This window comes from Sapajus apella, unplaced genomic scaffold (genome assembly GCF_009761245.1).
Source record: "Sapajus apella isolate SASKATOON/1434 unplaced genomic scaffold, GSC_monkey_1.0 scaffold108, whole genome shotgun sequence".
Lineage (NCBI taxonomy): Eukaryota > Metazoa > Chordata > Mammalia > Primates > Cebidae > Sapajus > Sapajus apella.
Genome location: NW_022437048.1, coordinates 3171034 through 3191748, shown reverse-complemented (window position 1 = coordinate 3191748; position 20715 = coordinate 3171034). Strand labels below are relative to the sequence as shown.

Sequence of the window (20715 nt, the reverse complement as noted above, 5' to 3'; positions counted from 1 at the left end):
ACCATCTAAGTCAAAATAGCCACTTTTATTCTTAACATGGTACCTGCTTTGGCTGCCACAGAAGCAAACCTGTTGGCATTAAACAAATCAAGCTGGTGATTTAATAAGTTCCAATGTAAGTCTTACCAGTATTGATAAATAACTATCCAGCACTCACCATGAAAGTTAAAGAAGCAACACAGAAAAAGTGCCTAAGTGGTCCCAATTTGAAATGATCAGATAACCTATAAAGGCACATATTCATATTATATTAAACATAAACACATATAAATGCAGTTACAGCAGTTACACAGTATTCTCTTCAATACCTAGTTCCCCTATGCATTAATGTGTAACAATAGCAAGTAAAATATTTAGATAATTACAAAAATCAAGGCAATAATTTAAAAAATGATTAATCATTTTTACTCCAACTTAAGCATGGATCTGACCAGTAAGACTGATTAATAAATTTGAATGCAGCCAAGTGGATTGATTCTAATTTAAAGTTTTAATTTGTGGTAGAATAATTTTAAGTGGATAATTTGTACAGTGTTCGAGTTCTCAACAGTGTGTTTGAAGAGGAAAACAAAGAAATGTTTTTAAGATATGTGTTGATTCCTTAGGACTGTAGATTTTAATTGGATCAAGTTGTTTGTATTTTTCTTCATTATCATTTTACATCTGTATGTTGGACAGAACACTAACACTAAGTAGTTTTTAGAAAAGTTATTTAAATCATAATATCAGGCCTGACTTTTAAATTCCAAATCAGGCTGTGTGTGTCCTTCGTCACTTAGGAAGAGTATTGTGAAAGCCAGGCCATCTGCTGAGGTAGTACAGTTACATGTGGCCCTCAGAATGTGTTTGCCCTGCTCTGTTTTAGTACTCTGTTGGATTACCAATACACAAAACAAGTTCACCTTGATCTTTCACATTAAGTATCTCAGGGACAAAATTTGACATACGTCTAAACCTATGACGTTTCCATCTAAAGAAGGCAGAAATAAAACAGGACTTTATATTCAGTTACAATAAAATATCAGATACACCAGAGACACAAGTCTTGAAGCTCCATCCTGGGGAAATATGGCAAACAGTGCCTCTCCCGAACAGAATCAAAATCACTGTTTAGCCATCAATGACAGCATCCCACTGATGCAGGGCAACCTCCCCACTCTCACCTTGTCTGGAAAGATCCGAGTGACAGTTACTTTCTTCCTTTTTCTACTCTCTACAACCTTTAATGCTTCTTTCTTGTTGAAACTTCAGAAGTGGACACAGAAGAAAGAGAAAGGGAAAAAACTCTCAAGAATGAAGCTGCTCTTAAAACATCTGACCTTAGCCAACCTGTTGGAGACTCTGATTGTCATGCCACTGGATGGAATGTGGAACATTACAGTCCAATGGTATGCTGGAGAGTTCTTCTGCAAAGTCCTCAGTTATCTAAAGCTTTTCTCCATGTATGCCCCAGCCTTCATGATGGTGGTGATCAGCCTGGACCGCTTCCTGGCTATCACAAGACCCCTAGCTTTGAAAAGCAACAGAAAGCTTGGACAGTCCATGGTTGGCCTGGCCTGGATCCTCAGTAGTGTATTTGCAGGACCACAGGTAAGCCATTATACATGAACTTATTAGGATATGGCAATCATAGATTTCCTATCTAAATGTGATGTAAGGTTTTATCAAAGGAAGTAACGTATTACCTTTAAGAGCTTGGGCACTGGAAGTCAGAGAGTGAAGTTTAATTCTGGCTCTCTGTTCCGTTACTTTGAGCGAATTTCTTAACCTGTCTGGTTTCAGTTCCTTTACTGATAAAATGTAAAATAGGGGTTAATGTTTACTAATATTGCTTTTGTGATGAATAAATTCATAAAGTGGCTCACACAATCTCTAGTATGTAGCAAATGCTTCCCCCAAAAATTGCTACTCTCAAAATTGACCTTATCTCCATCTTATTCTTTTATTTTTCTTTTTGCTCTGGCTGTCATGGCTTTAATGTTTACTTAAGATAATCTTTAGGGATTATGAAATTTGCCTAGGTAGAAAATACTTATAATGTTTCCTATTTGGAGTTTCTTGAGTGGAAATTTTAAGAATTCTGTCACTGCAGCTTAGAGAGAATTAGTCTTTATTAGTATGTTGCTCTGCAGTTTGTAGCTAAATGGGACTGAATATAGAAGAAAAGCAAGAAATCTTGGACATTTGGAAATCCAAATATTTCCCAAAGCTAGTTTGAGTTTTGCTGGGGGCAGGTTATTGAGAAAGCCGTATGACAGACAGGGTAGGCACAGGGCCTCCCCACGGAGGGCAGTCATCTTTCCAGATTGCCTTCATCAGAGCCAGCCTGGTTAACTGACCTGCTGAACCTGCCATTTCAACAATCAGATCCCTGAAGAAAATGACAAATTCTTGAAAATAAAGACTCTTAATAGCAGATGAACAAGTTTTCTCTTGCATGTAAATGTACTACATGATAAACCCAGGGGACAAGGATGTGTCAAGAAACGAGTCAGATAGGATCCTTCAAAACTTGCCTCTGAAAATGGAAATTTATCTAGACTTTTTTAACTGACCAGATGGTTAAAAAATAAAAAAAACTTCCATGCAGAATTCACTATATAGTACAAGACACTAGAAAGCTGAATAATTATATTATCCCACCAATTTTTCACTTTAATATTTCTTTTGAATATGTGGAAGAGGAATGGGGAAAACTAAAATGCTTTCATTTTCTGAAGAAAAATATGTGATTTCTTTCACGGTGATGGAATATACAAGGATAAGTTTAGCAAATATATCACCTGAAATGAGGTGATTTAGCTAAGGCTTATGCTCTTAAAATTTTCCATTCTTTCTTTCCACTTTTGTGCCTATGGTCCCAGCTACTCAGAGGTTGAGGTGGGAGGATCACTTGAGCACAGGATTTCAAGACCAGACTGGGCAATATAGGGAGGCCCCATATCAACTAATAAAATAATAATAATAATAATAATAATAATAATAATGCCAGTCATGATGGCACGCACCTGTGGTCTCAGCTACTCGGGAGCCTGAGGTGGAAGAATCGCTAGAGCCTGGGAGGCAGACATGTGGAGAGCCATGCTGCACTCCAGTATCAGTGACAGAATGATACCCTGTCTCAAAAAAGAAAAAAAAAAAGGTTGGGGAAAATTTATATAGGCCCACATGGAGTGGAGTAAAACAAAGAATTTTTTCAAATCATCTGGCAATGAAGTGATCAGGTTGTGGGCTAGGGTGGTATCAAAGAGAATTGATAGTAAAAGAGACATTTCAAATGAAAACCAAAACTTGACAACAAATTGGACTGAGAAAGTTAATAATAGAGCAGGGGAAAATAAAGTGCCAATTTTTTTTGGCCAAGGAGTTTAAATAGTAAACCCATTGAAACGATCTAGTTGAGAAGAGGAGAGTTTCTTTTTCTGCCTATTTGTTTGTTAGAAGGGAGAGGAAAGGCAGGCTATGAGAAGTAAAATCATTTGCTTTAGGACATGACTGTTGGCAATATAAGATCTTTGTGTAAGTACAACTATGTGGAAAGTAATTGAGATGGTGATGTAGACTAAAACCCAAAAAGAAGTAGAAATAATTCTATTTGTGATAATAACTGAAGGACAAACTCACAATTTGATTATTCTTAAAAGAAGTCTCCCAGAAGCTACAAATAAAATATTGCTTTATTAATCCAGTTCTTTTCATCTAAGTATATAGTAGCAATAATAGAAAGACAATGCCAAATATTTACCTAACTTGATGCAGCAAAAATAAAATAGGAACTTAACTTTGAATCGTTTAGGAATTTCATGTAATAGTCTGACCTCAAATATATTACTAGAGAGATGTATGTGCATATGAGCCACAGAAAATGATGTTATTTCATTTTGTAAAACACATGACTCATCCTTTCTTTCAACAACACTTTAAAGCACTTTGCTAAAGTTTCCTGAATAATCTCACATAAGTATAATGTTATTTGATATTTGCATTAACTCTATGAGGTAAATAGGAGCTGTGTTATTATCCCTATTTCACATATAAAAGAGCTAAGGTCTAAATCTTTGAAGGCAATGGCATTCAAATCCTTTTGCAATAATCCAAAGTAAGAATTACATACATTGAGACCTTGTTTGTGACTCTGTCTCTCTTTCTCTCACACACATAACTGAGAAAAAAGTTTGATGAAATATTCTATTCTGTTACATTTCATTTTTTAATGTTGAGTACAACTCACTGCTGAGCATATCCTGCAGTTCAGAAAGCACTGATTTAAAAGTATTCATTGGCATTCTCAATGTCACTTGCTCTGTTGGACAAATGTTGTCTTATTCTTTTCCTTTACTATGACTCTCTGCAATCTCTCTCAATAAAACAGTTTTCAATCCCATAACTAATGTTACATATATTTGATAAGGAACACGAGAGAGAAAGGGCTTTTTATTTCTAGACTGTGATGCATGATGAGTGTGTCTCATACTTCACCATGCTCTGTGGATAAGCCCATTGACAAAGGTACATCCTATTGTACCTAATTTACGTTAAATGGGTAACTTAATTTTCATCTTTTGGTGCACATACTAATTTTCTATTACTTGAGTATTTCATACCTCAGTTGGAAAAAAAATATTAACAAACATGTTGTCACCACTCAGACCTGGGGATCTGAGAATTTATGACATTTTGCCTCAGCTCAAAATGACCAAATGGCAAATTGGCCTCCTAGATTTTCAACTTTCCTCATTATTAACCTCAGAAAGCTATGTTCTGTGATAGTTTGGGGATGCTTTCTCAGAAGTTTCAGCATATTGCAGCATAGAGACTTTCAAACTTCATGCTAGTATCAGAATTCTTTTTCCAAAATTCTATATCACAATGTACCCAATAAATATGTACAATTATTATATGTCTATTAAAATTTTTAAATAAAATATAGTATAAAAATCCCTGTACATAAAAAAATCCTGTACAAAAAGCTCTAATGAATGAAACAGATATAAGTGGAGCTGCTCTGGTTAAAATAGAGGTAAGGGCGGACCAGCCCTCTACTTCATTATTCACTAGCTCCCAGTCACAGTTACTAAAGACTTCACATCTCCTTGCAACAAAGCTCAAAAGCCAATGAGATAGTAAAAATGGCATGAGTATGAGATTCAAACTGAGGTGGGTTCAAATTTCAGTAATACCTCCTACCAGCTATGTGACTGTGAGCAAATTACTTACATTTAAAAGAGTAACTGTAAAGAATAAATTAAACAATATATAAAATCATCTAAGACTTTATAACTTAATTTTAAATACTAATTTAATGTATATTTGTCTTCTTTTCCTTTCTTCCTAAGCCCATCCTTTCTTCTTTCTTTCATAAAAAAGTTTTTGAAGTCAGGAAAGAAAAAGTACAGAAATAGTATGAAATGCATGGTTCTTTAAGAAACAGCAAAAAGAAATGCTTATATAAAAGTGGATTATTTCAAATTTTTCAAAATTATAGCATGCATTCAGACTGATTAGTAAAGTTGGCCAAACTACTCCCTGGTCACAAAACTATCATACTCACTCTGCAAACTATACATGCCAGAGCACAGTAATTGAAGTCCTGGAGGTATCATTTATAAATGTGGAGAAATAGCAAAGGGAAGGGGAGGAGAGGTGAGGGGAGGGAAAAGGAGGGAGACAGGAGGGGAGGCGGGGAGGGGAGGTGAGGGAGAGAAGGAAGGGGAGGGAGAGAAGGGAAGGGGAGGAAAAAGTAAGAAAGGTAGGAAAGAAAAACAAAAGAGGGAAGGAGGAAAAGAAAAAGCAACAAACATGCTCTGGGGTATCTTTGGCTAATTTAAATTGAAGACAAGATATTTCCTAAATTATATTGTCCATATCTAATTAAAAATCACATGGTTTCCAATAAGAGTCATTTAATACCACGAGAATTCCAGAATAGCAGATTATCTGCAGAAAGAGTTCATCGTTTATCTGTGTTAAGCTTATCACTAGCTTATATGTGTTAATATAGAGCATTACGTATTGACAGCTTTTAAATTCTATGGTTAACCCAGGCCTGTGGGCAAGAAATATGAGCCACTCCTTAGTCTTTGGTGTAAAGATGTGTCCTCTGAAGATGTGTGGAGGCTTGCCTCAACACACAGAGTATTTACTGGTATAAATTTGGCACTACTGAACTTGGCAAACAGTTTAAATTCAATAAATATTATCACACAGGCACAATATGCCAAACATTGTGCTAGAACATAGTAGTGTGCTACTAGCAGAAATCACAACAGCAATAATGTTGATGATGATAAATAATACTTGAGGACATAAATATGTGCCAGGAATTTTGCTAAAAGCTTTTACTTGCTAGGTTCACAGACCAGGCAGTGAATGAATGAACGTATGAATGAGGTTTTACATGCAATATTTCATATAATGCTTCTAACAATCACAAAGATTATGTACAATCATTATCCTTATTTAACACATGAAGAAACTAAACCTACAATATTATATAACATGCCCAAGATTACTGTCTAATAAGTGGAAATGTTGGTATATCAGAATATCTAGTTATCCGTATATGGCCATATGCATAGCCAGATCTTTTAACTGCTACACTCTACCCAGCTCTGCACACTGAACACTGCAATATTGTGTATTTCCTTTTTACATGTAGGAGGCTGGGGAAGAAAAGGCAGAAAAAGCTTGAAGTGAAAACTGATGCTTAAAAGACATCAAGAAAAAAATAAATATGATACACATATATAAATGCATATGGATACACATAAAAATTGTGTGCCTCAGTGTTTAATTGTAGTAATGGTTCAGATTTATACAGTGCTGTGTGCCAGGCACTATTTCAGGTACTTTTCATGTATTAACTCATTTATTGTCATGACAGGCCTTAGAGGTAGATATTACCATTTTCTCCATTTATGTAGATGAGGAAACTGAAGCACTTTTCTGAAGATAATTATCTTTGAACAACACTAGATAAGGGTGTAATTAGTGTGAATAAGGTGAGCGTTAAAGATAATATTCTAAGAAGAAATTAACAACTGCAATTGGCTGTCAAAAATGAAAACAGAATATTCTTGTTTATGGCAAAATAAAGCAAACACTGATAAGAACCAGGGCCAGGGATAAGAGAGGAGAAACATACTGAAATTAAAGAAACATAATTCAAGGACAAATGAACAACTAAAAGTAAAGTGGATCTCTATATTAATCATTCAAATGAACACAGCCTTGGAGCACAGAATAAACTGAACCAAGACAACAGCAAGTTAATTTTATGGCCAAGTAAGATTCTTAATTTGTGTATACTTTATTATACCTTTCTTAAAATTTATCAATCTATCTTGTATTACTTGTGTCACATACATTTTATAACTCCACTACCAAATATTAAATTCCCTGAGTGAAGGATATAACTTTTATGACAGACAGAATCTGGTACAGTTAGTTTTATCAAAGAGTTGCTTAAAAAATAAGTATGTGTTAAATATTATAACCATTAACACAATCATAGTACTATGTTTCAAAGCCATTGCTAATTGAAAGTTTCATCATTATGGCTTTACATTATATATATATATATATATATATATATATATATACACACACACACACATTTTTAATTACAAATATTTTTCCACTTACAAATGAACGAATTTGAACCACACACAACCCATCTTTTTAGAATCTTATAGAACCCAGGAAACAGAAAGGCCAAGTAATGCCTGAGAGGCCTGAGCAAGAAATATGGACAAACACAGAAGAAAACACTGTTTTTCAAATCTTTTCATCTCTTCTCAAAGCTGGCATGCAATAACATTATACCTGTAGCTAGAACTACAATCAAACTCCACTCATTGGGCCAGAGACCCTTGTGGTGTTAGAGAAAAACTTGCCCCTCATCATGTTGCATAAACATACTACCTATGCTTGTGAGTTCATCAGCCAGTCAGTGACATCATTATGTCTTTAAAACATGAAATAGTAAGGTAAAAATGTGGCCCAGGGCAGAGAATAAAGTAAAACTCGGGTTATCTGGTTCCAAATCCACCTGGGAACGTGCAGAGAGAAGTAGCTAAGACCTCAAAGTACAACATTCTGGGGTTCCATGTGAAGTAACCCTTCCAAAGACTTTAACTCACAGCATATGCTGGATCTAATTCAAAGCTGAACTTTAAATAAGGTCAGGTTACAAAGAATTATAGAAAACTGAAAGACTCACTTTGTAATATGGAAAAAAAAAGTCTGAATCATAAGATGAAATGAGCTGAATGCACTTATTGGGGTTTCTTGACTAAAGAGTGATAGTAAAATTATTAGACGCCCTCTAGTGGATTAATTTAAAATTATTTCTTCCTTGATTAAAAAAAAGATCTGAAACTGAAAATCGGCTTTTTAACTTATTTAACAGGGCCAGGGTTCTTTCTCTTTTGAGGTGATGGGAGTGGGAGTGGAATATGTCTTTTAAAAACATATATATATATGTATATAGAAAGTGTTTTCTTGAAAATATTTTATAGTATTTTTTGGTAGCATAGAATCTTGTTTCTTAATATTGTAATTAAAATTAAAATTTCCTAATTCAATCAAAAACTTAAAAAATAATAGAATCCCTCATTTTCTTAAAAATAAAAGACATATTGTAACATTTTTGTTTGAATTTACTTGCTAGAATTTAAAAATGCTTACACTCTCAACATTTCATTTTAATGTTTCACAATAAAATGAAACTTCTCAGGGAAAAATCTTATAAATGACTAGGTAAGAAGTGCTTGATGAATACAGAAAGAATGAATAAATGTCCACTAGAATTTTTTTGAAAACTGTTTGCAATATTTTCTTAATTATTGATTCAGTTTGTGTTTTTAAAAGTTGTAGAATAAAGGCTTTTTAAAAATAATTTGACACTCAGAGAAAGGTTACAAGAATCATACAGATTTCTTAAATACTTTCACCCAGATTTTCTCAAATATTAACATTTTACATTTGCTTATTTATTTTATCTTATATACATTTTCCCAATTGCTTAAAAGTTGTAGACATGATTTTTCTTTATCCCTCAATACTTCAATGTGTGTTGAAGGCCTGTCACATAGCCACAGTAATGAGTGTCAAAATAAGAAATCTAACATTGATACAATACCACTATTTAATTTGTATGTTCTATTCAGAGCTCATGAGTTGTCCCAGTTTCATTTTTGCCCTTTTAACAAAAGAAAATCCAAGATTATGTGTCAGATTCAGTTGCATACCTCTTTAGGATTCTTTTAGCTAGAACCATTCTTCAGTCTTTCTTTGTGTTTCATAATATTGACATTTTTGGAGAGTGCAAACCAGTCATTTTGTAAAATGTCCCTCAGTTGGGGGATATTTCTGTCTGATGTTCCCTCAAAGTTAGATTCAGGTTATACACTTTAATCAAATATACAAAATTAGTGATGCTAAGTTCTCAATGCATTACATAAGGAGAAAGACATTGTAAATAGGTCCTATTATTGGTAATGTTAACATATTAATCTAGATATTTCTCTTCTGTAAAGAGGAGAATATAAGGAATTATATTCCTTATAATGAATAAGTGTCCTGCAGGCTGATAGTTAGAGATTTTATAAATATCCTTTTCTCCTCAAACTTACACCCATTATTTTTACTGGCTATTGATGATTCTTGCTGTAATCATTTATTATTATAGTGATTGCCAAATGTTAATCACTAATTCTATTATTCCTTTTTATTTATTAGTTGGCATTCTACATTATGGAAGAACTTTTTCTCAACCTCCCCTCCCATTTATTTATTGTTTTTGTTATTTTATAACTTTCATAAGTATAAGTTCATGGATTCTTACTTTATTCAATAGTTTATCATTCTTTTAGATCAGCTTCTTTTTTGTATTTTAATGTTTAAACTGACCCAGATTTGGCCAGTGGAAGCTCTTTTCAGCTGGTTCCTGGGTTTTTTTTTTTTTTTTTTTTGTTTTTTTTTTTTTTGGCTTTTAATTGACATGTTCTACCATTCTTTGAGCAATTGTCTCTTCATGTCTTTCGACCATTTTTTAAAATTTCATTTTAATAGGGTTTCTGTCTCTAAAACAAAATTTAAATATGTATTTTGAGGAGTACATTCTAAGTGCCAGAAACAGTTTTAGTTACTACAGATATAACTGTGAGCAAAATCACTTGCAAAAAGTTTTCATTGTACTGGAAACTGAAAATACAAACAAGGTTTTAATACTTGAGAGAAAATTATTCTTCAAGGTTGAAATAATTTCAAAAAAATCTGGAATCTTACAGTCTATTGACACTTACCCAAACATATTTTGTAAATATCCACATGACTTTTCATAGAAATGTCAGAAGTTTAATACTAAGGAGCTTAGAAATTTCTTTAGGTAACAACATGATAGAAGGCTAGCAGAGTACCAAAGAGAAAACTTTCAAATACCATTTGGAAAAAAGTAACATAACTTTTTTATTTTCTCATACAGTTATACATCTTCAGGATGATTCATCTAACAGACAGCTCTGGACAAACAAAAGTTTTCTCTCAATGTGTAACACACTGCAGTTTTCCACAATGGTGGCATCAAGCATTTTATAACTTTTTCACCTTCAGCTGCCTCTTCATTATCCCTCTTCTCATCATGCTGATCTGCAATGCAAAAATAATCTTCACCCTAACACGGGTCCTTCATCAGGACCCCCACAGTATGTATTCCTTAGATTTAGTGTAATTTGTGAGCAGTTTTTAAAGAGCAATACTCAAAACAGAATGGCACAAACTGTATGCCACATACTGTTCTAAGCAGTTTAGATATATTAGCTCATTTAATATTCACAATCACCCTATGAGGTAATATTTTTATTATGTTTTTATCAGCCTCAATTTACAGATGAGGTAACTTAATATCTTCTGAGGTTCTACATTTGCACCATGAAATTAAAGAAGAAAGAATGATTATTTCATTAAAACCCAGGATAGACATTGGCAAATGGTTTCTGCTGTGTTGCAACTACAAATTGTGATATCTAGACTACAGCAAAGTACAACCTGCTAAATGCTATACAATAAACTAGCTCAAGTAAGCTGTTTCATTTTATATTCAAATCCCCTATATTTACACAACATAAACTATGCACATTTGTGTGTGTTAATATGTGAAATATTATTGACTATGTAATTGATTATTTCATTCAAAACTTCACAGATGTGTTTGTACCTTTCTTGCTTTAGTAATATGGTGAATTCCCAAAAATTAAAATTTGTTAATTTATGAAATAAACGTTGTTATGTTGGCATGACACCCAAAAGACATGTTATCAATGGCATAGTGCATAAGTTATATCTAGTATAACTTAATAGGGAAATCATCTTAATTGTGATGGCATGAACAGTCTCAGTAGATATTTTCAAAAGAAAATAATCATGGTGGCCAGGCGTGGTGGCTCACGCCTGTGATCCCAGCACTTCGGGAGGCCGAGGCGGGTGGATCACAAGGTCAGGAGTTCAAGACCAGCCTGGCCAAGATGGTGAAAATCCATCTCTAGTAAAAATACAAAACTTAGCTGGGCTCGATGGCATGTGCCTGTAATCTCAGCTACTTGGGAAGCTGAGGCAGAGAGTCGCTTGAACCTGGGAGGTAGAAGTTGCAGTGAGCTGAGATGGTGCCACTGCACTCCAGCCTGGGCAACAAAGTAAGACTCCAACTCATAAAAAAAAAAAAAAAAAAGCAAAGAAAAGAATCATGGTGATGCTCTGTAATAAGTAATTGAGCAATTTCCACCTGGCAACACAAAATGCTATTTAATATTTCCCAAAAAAGTATACTTCAAAGCCAATTTGCCTTCAAAATCTTATCTTGAGAGAGTCTATTTTATAAGCAATATCTAAGAAGGGAACAAAGAAAATAGGAAGGTGAATGATAAATAGGGGTTAATCTGAAGAAATATGAGCAGTACAGAAGCAAAAATACAAAAAAGCAGAGGCAGGAAGCAAGAAATATTATGAACACATTTATTTATTTATTCTTTTATTTATTTGATTAATACATACTGACTACTCACTATTGCTGGAAACTGTGCTAGGTGGGGATACCATGGTGAATAAGAAAAATCTAGTAATTATCCTGCTTTCATGGAGACCACAGTATAGCAGAAAACGGTAAACAAATTATCATCTATGACAATGTTTCAAAAGAGGAAAAAGCATGACATGTTGTGGTTGTCTTGATTTTTTTCATTTTCAGCCACTGTGCTAAGCCAAGATGCTTTTTTGAATTTAAAATTGATGTGTCAGATATTGAGGATTAAATGAAAAGTGTGTGAAAGGAGCAAAGCCTCTAGCAAGGCACGCAGTAAATGGTAATTAATTTTGTCTGCCAAAAATCCATAACCAGTCTGTATTTAATAAATTACTTATTTTAACACTTCTAGACAAAAAATAATTTCATAATATAAGACTCCATGCATGGAAATGTTTTCCTCTGTATGTCCACTCTTCAGTGACCAATTAATGAGAAGTTTTAAAATGACTATTTCTGAATAGCATTATCTGTTTCCCTCAAAAAAAGAAAACAGTGTATAAACAGTATTTCTTACTTAACAGAGAAGTTCTTAATATGAAATACAAGAACAGATTTTGAGCACTTCAAATTTGCAGCTTTTTACCTTTAAGAACTAAGTTCAAAATTTCATGTAAGCAGTCTGACTGTTAAAAGTCAGCAATTCCATTAATTTCCAGCAAATTTCTTCACAAGTGTAACCTATGAACTTTAAAGGCTGTGTTTATATAAAAAGTGAAATTATTTCAGATATCATAGAAAGCAGCAAACAGTTGAGATAGATAATTCGGGTTAGCACACTTTCATTCACACATGATACTTGCTATCCTTAGTGGCATAGATACTCAGTGAACATAATTTTGTTTTGAAGTCAGAATTCACAAAGCAAACAAAAACATAAAGTGGGGAAAGGACACCCTACTCAACAAATGGTGCTGAGTTAACTGGCAAGCCACATGTAGAAAAATGAAACTGGATTCTCATCTCTTACCCTATACAAAAAATCAACTCAAGATGGATCAAAGACTGAAATCTAAGCCCTGAAACCATAAAATTTCTAGAAGATAACATTGGAAAAACCCTTTGAGACATTGGCTTAGGCAAAGACTTCATAATCAAGAACCCCAAAGCAAATGCAACAATAACAAAAAAAGATAAATAGATGGGGCTTAATTAAACTGAAAAGCTTCTGCACAACAAAAGAAATAATCAACAGAGTTAACAGATGACCCACAGAGTGGGAGAAAATCTTCACAATCTGTACATCTGACAAAGGATTAATATCCAGAATCCACAAAGAACTCAAACAAACCAGCAAAAAGAAAGCAATCTCATCAAAAAGTAGGCAAAGGACATGAATAGACAATTCTCAAAAGAAGATATACAAATGTCCAAGAAGTGTAGGGGAAAATGCTCAATGTTACTAATTATCAGAGAAATGCAAATCAAAACCACAATGTGATACCACCTCACTCCTGCAAGAATGGCCATAATCAAAAAATTAAAAAATAATAGATGTTGGCAGGGATGTGGTGAAAAGGGAACACTTTTATACTGTTGGTGGACATGTTAACTAGTACAACCACCATGGAAAACAGTGTGGAGATTGCTTTAAAAACTAAAAGTAGATCTACCCTTTGATCCAGCAATCCTACTACTAAGTATCTACCCAGAGGAAAAGAAGTCATTATATGAAAAAGATACTTGCACATGAATGTTTATAGCAGCACAATTTGCAATCGCAAAAATATGAAACCAACCCAAATGCCCATCAATCAATGAGTGAATAAAAAAATGTGGTATATATATATAATAGAATATTACTCAACCATAAAAAGGAATCAAATAATGGCATCCGCAGTAACCTGGATGGAATTGGAGACTATTATTCTAAGTGAAGTAACTCAGGAATGGAAAACCAAACAACATATGTTCTCAATCATAAGTGGGAGCTAAGCTATGAGGACATAGAGGCATAACAATGATACATTGGACTTTGGAAATTCAGGGGAAAGGGTGGGGAGTGGCAAGAGATAAAGGACTACACATTGGGTACAGGTACACTGCTCAGGTGATGGGTGCACCGAAATCTCAGAACTCACCGACAAAGAACTTATTCATGTAGCCCACCAGTCCTCCCAAAACATAAATAATATAAAACAATATTTTTTTTAAAAAAGAATTCAACTGAGTTTAACCCCATCTACTCTCTTAAATGTATATGTTAAGAGTTTGAGTACCGCATATTTCAAATCCACCTTAGTTTGGCAGAAATAAGAGCACTATCATCTTCAATCTTTTCTATTCATTGTTTGACATAGTGGAAAACTCTTATAAAAACATGCTTTTCAAACAAATTATTATTATTTAAAATATTGAAAATTTTCTGATTAAGTTGAATTAGTGATGCTCTTTTCCTTTTTGTCCACTTTGGTTTTGTGAGAAAACTGATCTTTAAATACCTTCTCTTTTCTCTATCCAATAGAACTACAACTGAATCAGTCCAAGAACAATATACCAAGAGCACGGCTGAGGACTCTAAAAATGACGGTTGCATTTGCCACTTCATTTACTGTCTGCTGGACTCCCTACTATGTCCTAGGAATTTGGTATTGGTTTGATCCTGAAATGTTAAACAGGGTGTCAGATCCAGTAAATCATTTCTTCTTTCTCTTTGCTTTCCTAAACCCATGCTTTGATCCACTTATCTATGGATATTTTTCTCTGTGATTGACAGACTATACAAGAAGTCATATGAAGAAGGGCAAAGTAATGAATATCTTCATCTGGGAATGATTAACACAAATGTTCCAACGTGTTTACATACAAATAAAGCAGGATTTACACTTAAGTTATCATTCTTATTCTTTTAGAAACTCCATTTTCAGAGCCTCAATTATTAAGGAAAAAACTTCAGGAAAAATACTAAAATATTTTCTCTTCATCATAAGCTTCTAAATTAATCTCTGCCTCTTCTGACCTCATATAATACATTATGTAGGTTTCTTACCACTTTCTCTTTGCATAACAGTGTACAAATATTTAAAACACATGCAGTCTAAGGCACAAGGATGCCAAAAAACAAAGGTGAGAAACCACAACACAGTTCTAAACTCAGCATGTTTTGGTGAGTTTTTCTCCAAAAGAGGCATATTAGCAATTAGAGTCATGCTATGTAATACATAGAGCACAGAGTCCCTTGCCCATGAGATCAATTTTCCCTTCTGTTAAAAAAAAAAAAAAAAAAAAAAAAAAAGGATCTGTTTTCCTCTTTGGCTTCAAAAGCATTCTGACATTTGGAGGAGTCAGTAACCAACCCTACCAACCACTCCAGCAACCTGACAAGACTATGAGTAGTTCTCCTTCATCCCATTTATGTGGAACAGATTTTGAGGTGCCTCTATATAAACAGATATTTTAGAGGGGTTAGGATTTGGACAGAGATTTGGAACATTCCTCTAGGCTTAGAGTCTATGGAGTTTCTGGTAAATAACTGCCACAAAATAACAATGTTTTCAAATGCCATTAAGAAAATACCCATATTGAGTATGCTTTATGTATATAATATGCCCTCTATTTTAATAATATGAAGAATTTTTTGTCTATCTCCTGATCTTACTAAATCCATAATTCATAAATAACAGAAAAATTAAAACAAAATTAAGCAAATGCACAAACAAAAAGACGCTTGATACAAAAAAGGAACTCTGGAGAGAAAACTACAGTTTCAGTCTGTACAGGTCAAAGAAGACAGAGTGTGTTGGGGAAGGAGGGAAGGATCTTGATGTAGCGTTTCTTAACCTACAGCCTAAGCACAACACTATATTTCCATGTAGCTTTTTAATTTTAGTTCTATTCATATCATTTTATGCATTTAAAAAACACAATCTTGAGATGATAGACTAGACTGCCACAGCAGCCCATGGCACAACTAACACCTACTGATATTCACTTTAAATTGTATGATTTCGAAAATATGTCTGCACACCACCTTTTTATTTAATTCAGGTTTGTGTCTACCTCTTCCATGAAAATAGGGAAGGGATGAAAACAATGGGAGTATAATATCCATTTAATGTGAAAAACATGATGAGGGTCTTAAAAGAAATTAAAACATTTAACATTTTTTAAATAGGTAAGATACCATTATATTAACATGAGCTATGTAATGCCACACAAAAGATGAAATGTAATCTCTAAATACTCTAAATAGGTGTGTGGTATTATGGAAAGTAAATTGCCAGCTAATGGTAAGTGCTTTCTTTCTTTGATTTGCTCCTCTTATGCTTCAGGTTTATAGTGTTGTGTAACTGTTTTTTTTCATATCCTACCTTATTTTCCAATTCTGTCTCACTTGAACTGCCTCTGTGTACTCACCCTTTCATTCATAGCTTCTTTATTACTAAACTCATATCTTTAATTGGTTAATTCATGGCCCAGTTCTATAGTTGAATTGGGCAAGGCTAAAAATCTGTAGTGTGTTAAACTGCTCAAAATTGGCTTGTACTCATTCCAAGATTTTATAGTTCTCATAGACAACACAGGGATGTAAATAAGTTAAAACAAAATCAATGTTCTCTAAGTCTCTATGATATACTTATTTCTAAACTGATAATTCTTCTGGATTTAAAGGCAAAAATAACACACTTGTACACATACAATCTAAGGGCTTTATTACATATGTTTAAGGAATGTATCTCAGCTTGGTTCTTCTTGTGGGCTCATTATGGATCTCTCTGAGGTATTTCCTTGAGCATTTTTTTTGATACATTAAATAAAGGGCTATTCAAAATCTTGACTCAGGGGTTCTTAACCTACAGTCCATGCAAAAAAAAAAAAAACAACTATATTTCAATGTATTTTTAAATTTTAGTCTTATATATTATTTTATGCATTTAAAAACACAATCCTGAGAGAGATAGACCAGACTGCGACAGCAGCTCATAGCACAAAAAAAGGTTAAGAATTCCTATTTGACTTTGAGTATTTATAAGGGAGTCTATTACAATAAAAATATAACAGAATGTATTAATCTGTTTATATGCAAACATAAAAATGTTAATATTGAAACAAGATTGCTTCAATATGCTTAATTATTGTTTTCAAACTAACAAACTCTCCTAAGGTTCAATATGTGATAAAAAACAGAAATAATTCAATATTCATATTATGGTCCATAAATTATAATGTACAATGTATAAATTATAATGTAATATATATAAAATGTATAGCTCCAAAGATAAATATGGCTTTTAAAGATATTCCACTCAACAGATGATATTTCATAATTGATATTATAATCATTTATTTTATGTCCTATTATAATAAATGGTGAGGATTCCTTGTAAAAAAGGAAATGTTCTACAGAGTGAATCTAATATATCAGATAGTTGAGATTCTATCTTGGTTTCTCTTCCTTTACCTAGCCTATAAAACTAGTTAAAAATTGAATTGCTTTTAGCAATTCAGTTTAGTAAAGAAGTGACATTAACTAATGACAATAAATTGAACAAAGTCTACATTAGTTCAAGTTAAGCCTATTCAACAGAAATATAGTAGCTAAAAAAATATTTTGGGAGAGGTACCACAAACATTCTCCACCAGGGAACATAGCATAAATGAGTTAGAAATTTCCTGAAAGAGACCTTGTCTTCGAACTTAGGTGGTAGTCATAAAGAGATAACATTTTTAGATAGTTAAAATACTTCTAGAATTCCATCTATTTTACCTGTGGTGTACTTTCCTACATTGAACCGATGCTTTGGGCTTCTTTAATTACTACGCATTGTGCTCATATGAATAAAAAATATTTAAAAAAAAAAAAACATCAGATTCAATCTGATCTTGCTTATCATGTTTTAAGAGTATTAAGAATCAAGTTTAAAATAATTAGTCTAGTTTTAAAAGTTATGCAACATATAAAATGTATGCATAGCAGCAATAGATAAATATATACAAAAAGTGTTAATATAGTTACCTGCGTGATTTCTTAAAAATTTTCTTCCCTGTGAATTCCTGTAATTCCAAATTCCCAAATGAACTCATATTGTGTGTGTATTAAGAAAAAACACAATAAATGTTACATGTGTGTATGTTTGTCTGACTTTTTTTTATACATCACTGTTTCTATCAGAATACATTCTGCTGTAAGGAATAAAAATGTCAAACTAGAAGTGGCTTTTTTCCATCTCACTTTATAGGATGTCCAGAGGTGGGCATGCAGAATCAGTTAATTCAGAGCTTTGACTCAGCTTCTTTGATTCTACTAGGCTTTTCTTTTCTGACTAGAAGTTGGCTGTCAACATTCTAGGAGTCAAAGGTAGAAAGAATGACTTCTCATTATAGGTCTCTCTTTTCCATAACTCTCAGTACTTCCCCTTAAATTGGCCAGAACTGAGACACATGACGGACCCTAAACAAATCACTAGCAAAGAAAATTACCTGAACACTTTAAGGGAATAATTCATCTTGTAGGACAGGGCTCAATTTCCCTGAACACTTAGCAATCTGATAACTAAAAAAGAATGAAGGCTTTTTTTATTTTTTATTTTTGGGGTAGGATGGAGGAAGAGAGAAAAAGAGATCTTTTTCTGACCTTTTGGGTCAGAAAACTGCAGTACCTGCCATAATCACCAATTAACTTTTCAAAACAAAATTTAGAGTATATAGGCTACAAATTTAAGTAGCACATAATTTAAATGCAATGCATAAAAAATAAATGCAGCTCTGAATACATAATAAATGACTGCATAATAAATGTAACTCTAAGGGAAAGGAACAGATTTTCATTGTTTTTAATAAATTAAATCCAAGTGTTTTAAACTCTAGTGGTTAGAATATTTATCTGATGTATAAGCGATAGGTTCTGCCTAATTACTTACTTTCTTGGGAACTCTTGGCTCCTATTTTTTTCTTCATTTATTTATTTGTTTTTATAACTGGTTCATTGGATAAGTAATGTTCATACATTTAAAAAATTCTGGCCATCACTTCAGATTCAGAGAATAATTGTCAAGTTAGTTAATAAATAAATGGTAACTTAAAATGGATTTTCTATAAAGCTCATGAAACTTAATTTCCAAGTTTCTCACTTATTTCAGCCCAATCCTGTGGCCCTGGAAAATATGTTTTCACATGGTCACGTTTTTATAAAATCCACACCAAAAAAGGATATTTTAATTGCAATTGGTTAAGACTATCTCTTTCCACTCTCACTTTTCCTCTGTCACCCTTACCCTCAGATGAAGTGGCATTGGGATGACCATGTATATTTTTGGGATCCAGCCAAGGAGAAGTTGAATGAAGAATATCTTTAGACTGACTCTGGAGGGATAGTATGTGGTTCTTGGTCACTTTCATGTTAAGCTAAGTCATTGCTAACCATTGCAAGAAACTTCCAGGAAAAATACTAGAAAAAATACCCACCATAGTGACTTATCTGGCATAGGGACTGGAAAATGTAGGGCCAGAGTTTATATCATTATATGAATGTGTCTAGACATATGGTAACAGAACCACAATAGTGGTGAGGATGAAAAAAGACATAAAATGTGCAGAAGCTTCTCTGTGGAAAATTATTACACATGTATACCCAAAGGTAATTCCCAGTATGACACACCCTTATGTAATCCCCTATCTTTGAGCATTACTGGAACCTGTAACTTGCTTTCAATCATACTTTGCCTATGGCAAATTAATAAGATGTCATTCCTTGATCAGGTTACATTATCAAGCAAAGGTGCTAGGATATCAGTCCTGTGATTACATTATATTATATAAGACTATCTTAGCAAACTGAAGTGAGAAATTCACCCTTAAGTAAACAGTCATGTTGTAAATGCCTTTGCAGAGAACTATGCGGCAGAGAATTGAGGACAGCCTCTAGGACCTGAGGGTAGCCTCCAATGAACAGCCAGTAAGAAGCTAGGGCCTTCAGTCGGACAGAGAAATAAATTCTTCCAGCATCCTGAAAAAGCCTGGAAGTGGTTTCTTCCTTAGTCAAACCTCAAGATAAGCACACAGTCTAGCAAGCCCCTTGATTATAACCTGGTGAAACCCTGAACAAAATATTCAGTTTGTACCTGGACTTTTATCCATAAAAGCTGTGAGATAAACATGTATTGTTTTAAGACAGTAAGTTTGTGGTCATTTGTTATATTATAGAAAACTAACATGCTTAGCAGGAAAAGTGTAAGGAAAAGATTTGGTCTTTATCAAATCCTAGTCAAAATGGAAATTCTCTCTTTTCAGAAGTACACTGAACAATGCAGCAGCATATACAATTATAAACTCCCCTACATATTTTTCTTTTGGTTGGAAATGTGCAAGATCTAATTTATAAGAATTCCTGTGCTTCTAGGACACAAAACCATAGCAGTACTAAAAACAGCAAGTACATCTTTTTTTATGCATTGCAATGTGCCATATTTCATGCTAGGATGTCATTAGAAATAAACAGTTGTAAAACTGAAAGAAAGTTTTCAAAGCTATCAATATATAAAAAACATAAAATATTGCTATACTAAAATATAATCAAGTAGCATGCACCTAAAATATTTTGGAAGAAAAAAAGCACTTTAGAGTTATGTCAAGCAGTTAATAATAAAATGCTACATTATTTTTATAGATTTAATGATGTTTGTGGTATTTTCAGTAAA

The 20715-nt window shown here is 33.4% G+C and overlaps 1 protein-coding gene and 1 non-coding gene across 3 annotated transcripts; one reads left to right on the top strand and one right to left on the bottom strand.

The window, feature by feature from the left end:
* Nucleotides 1-515: 515 nt before the first annotated feature.
* Nucleotides 516-18151, top strand: GNRHR (gonadotropin releasing hormone receptor). Of its 2 annotated transcripts, none has more exons than XM_032259301.1 (3): nt 516-1590; nt 10487-10706; nt 14544-18151. In XM_032259301.1, exons 1-3 carry the CDS (start codon nt 1069-1071, stop codon nt 14786-14788), a joined length of 987 nt encoding a protein of 328 aa, XP_032115192.1. In that variant the 5' UTR covers nt 516-1068; the 3' UTR covers nt 14789-18151. The 2 variants fall into 2 exon arrangements, with proteins under 2 accessions (XP_032115192.1, XP_032115193.1); XM_032259302.1 differs by having other exon boundaries at nt 10615-10706; nt 14544-14679.
* On the bottom strand, nt 7823-7982 carry LOC116537313. The gene has a single exon (XR_004263067.1). It is a non-coding gene; the product is annotated as a small nucleolar RNA SNORA62/SNORA6 family (small nucleolar RNA).
* Nucleotides 18152-20715: the final 2564 nt, after the last annotated feature.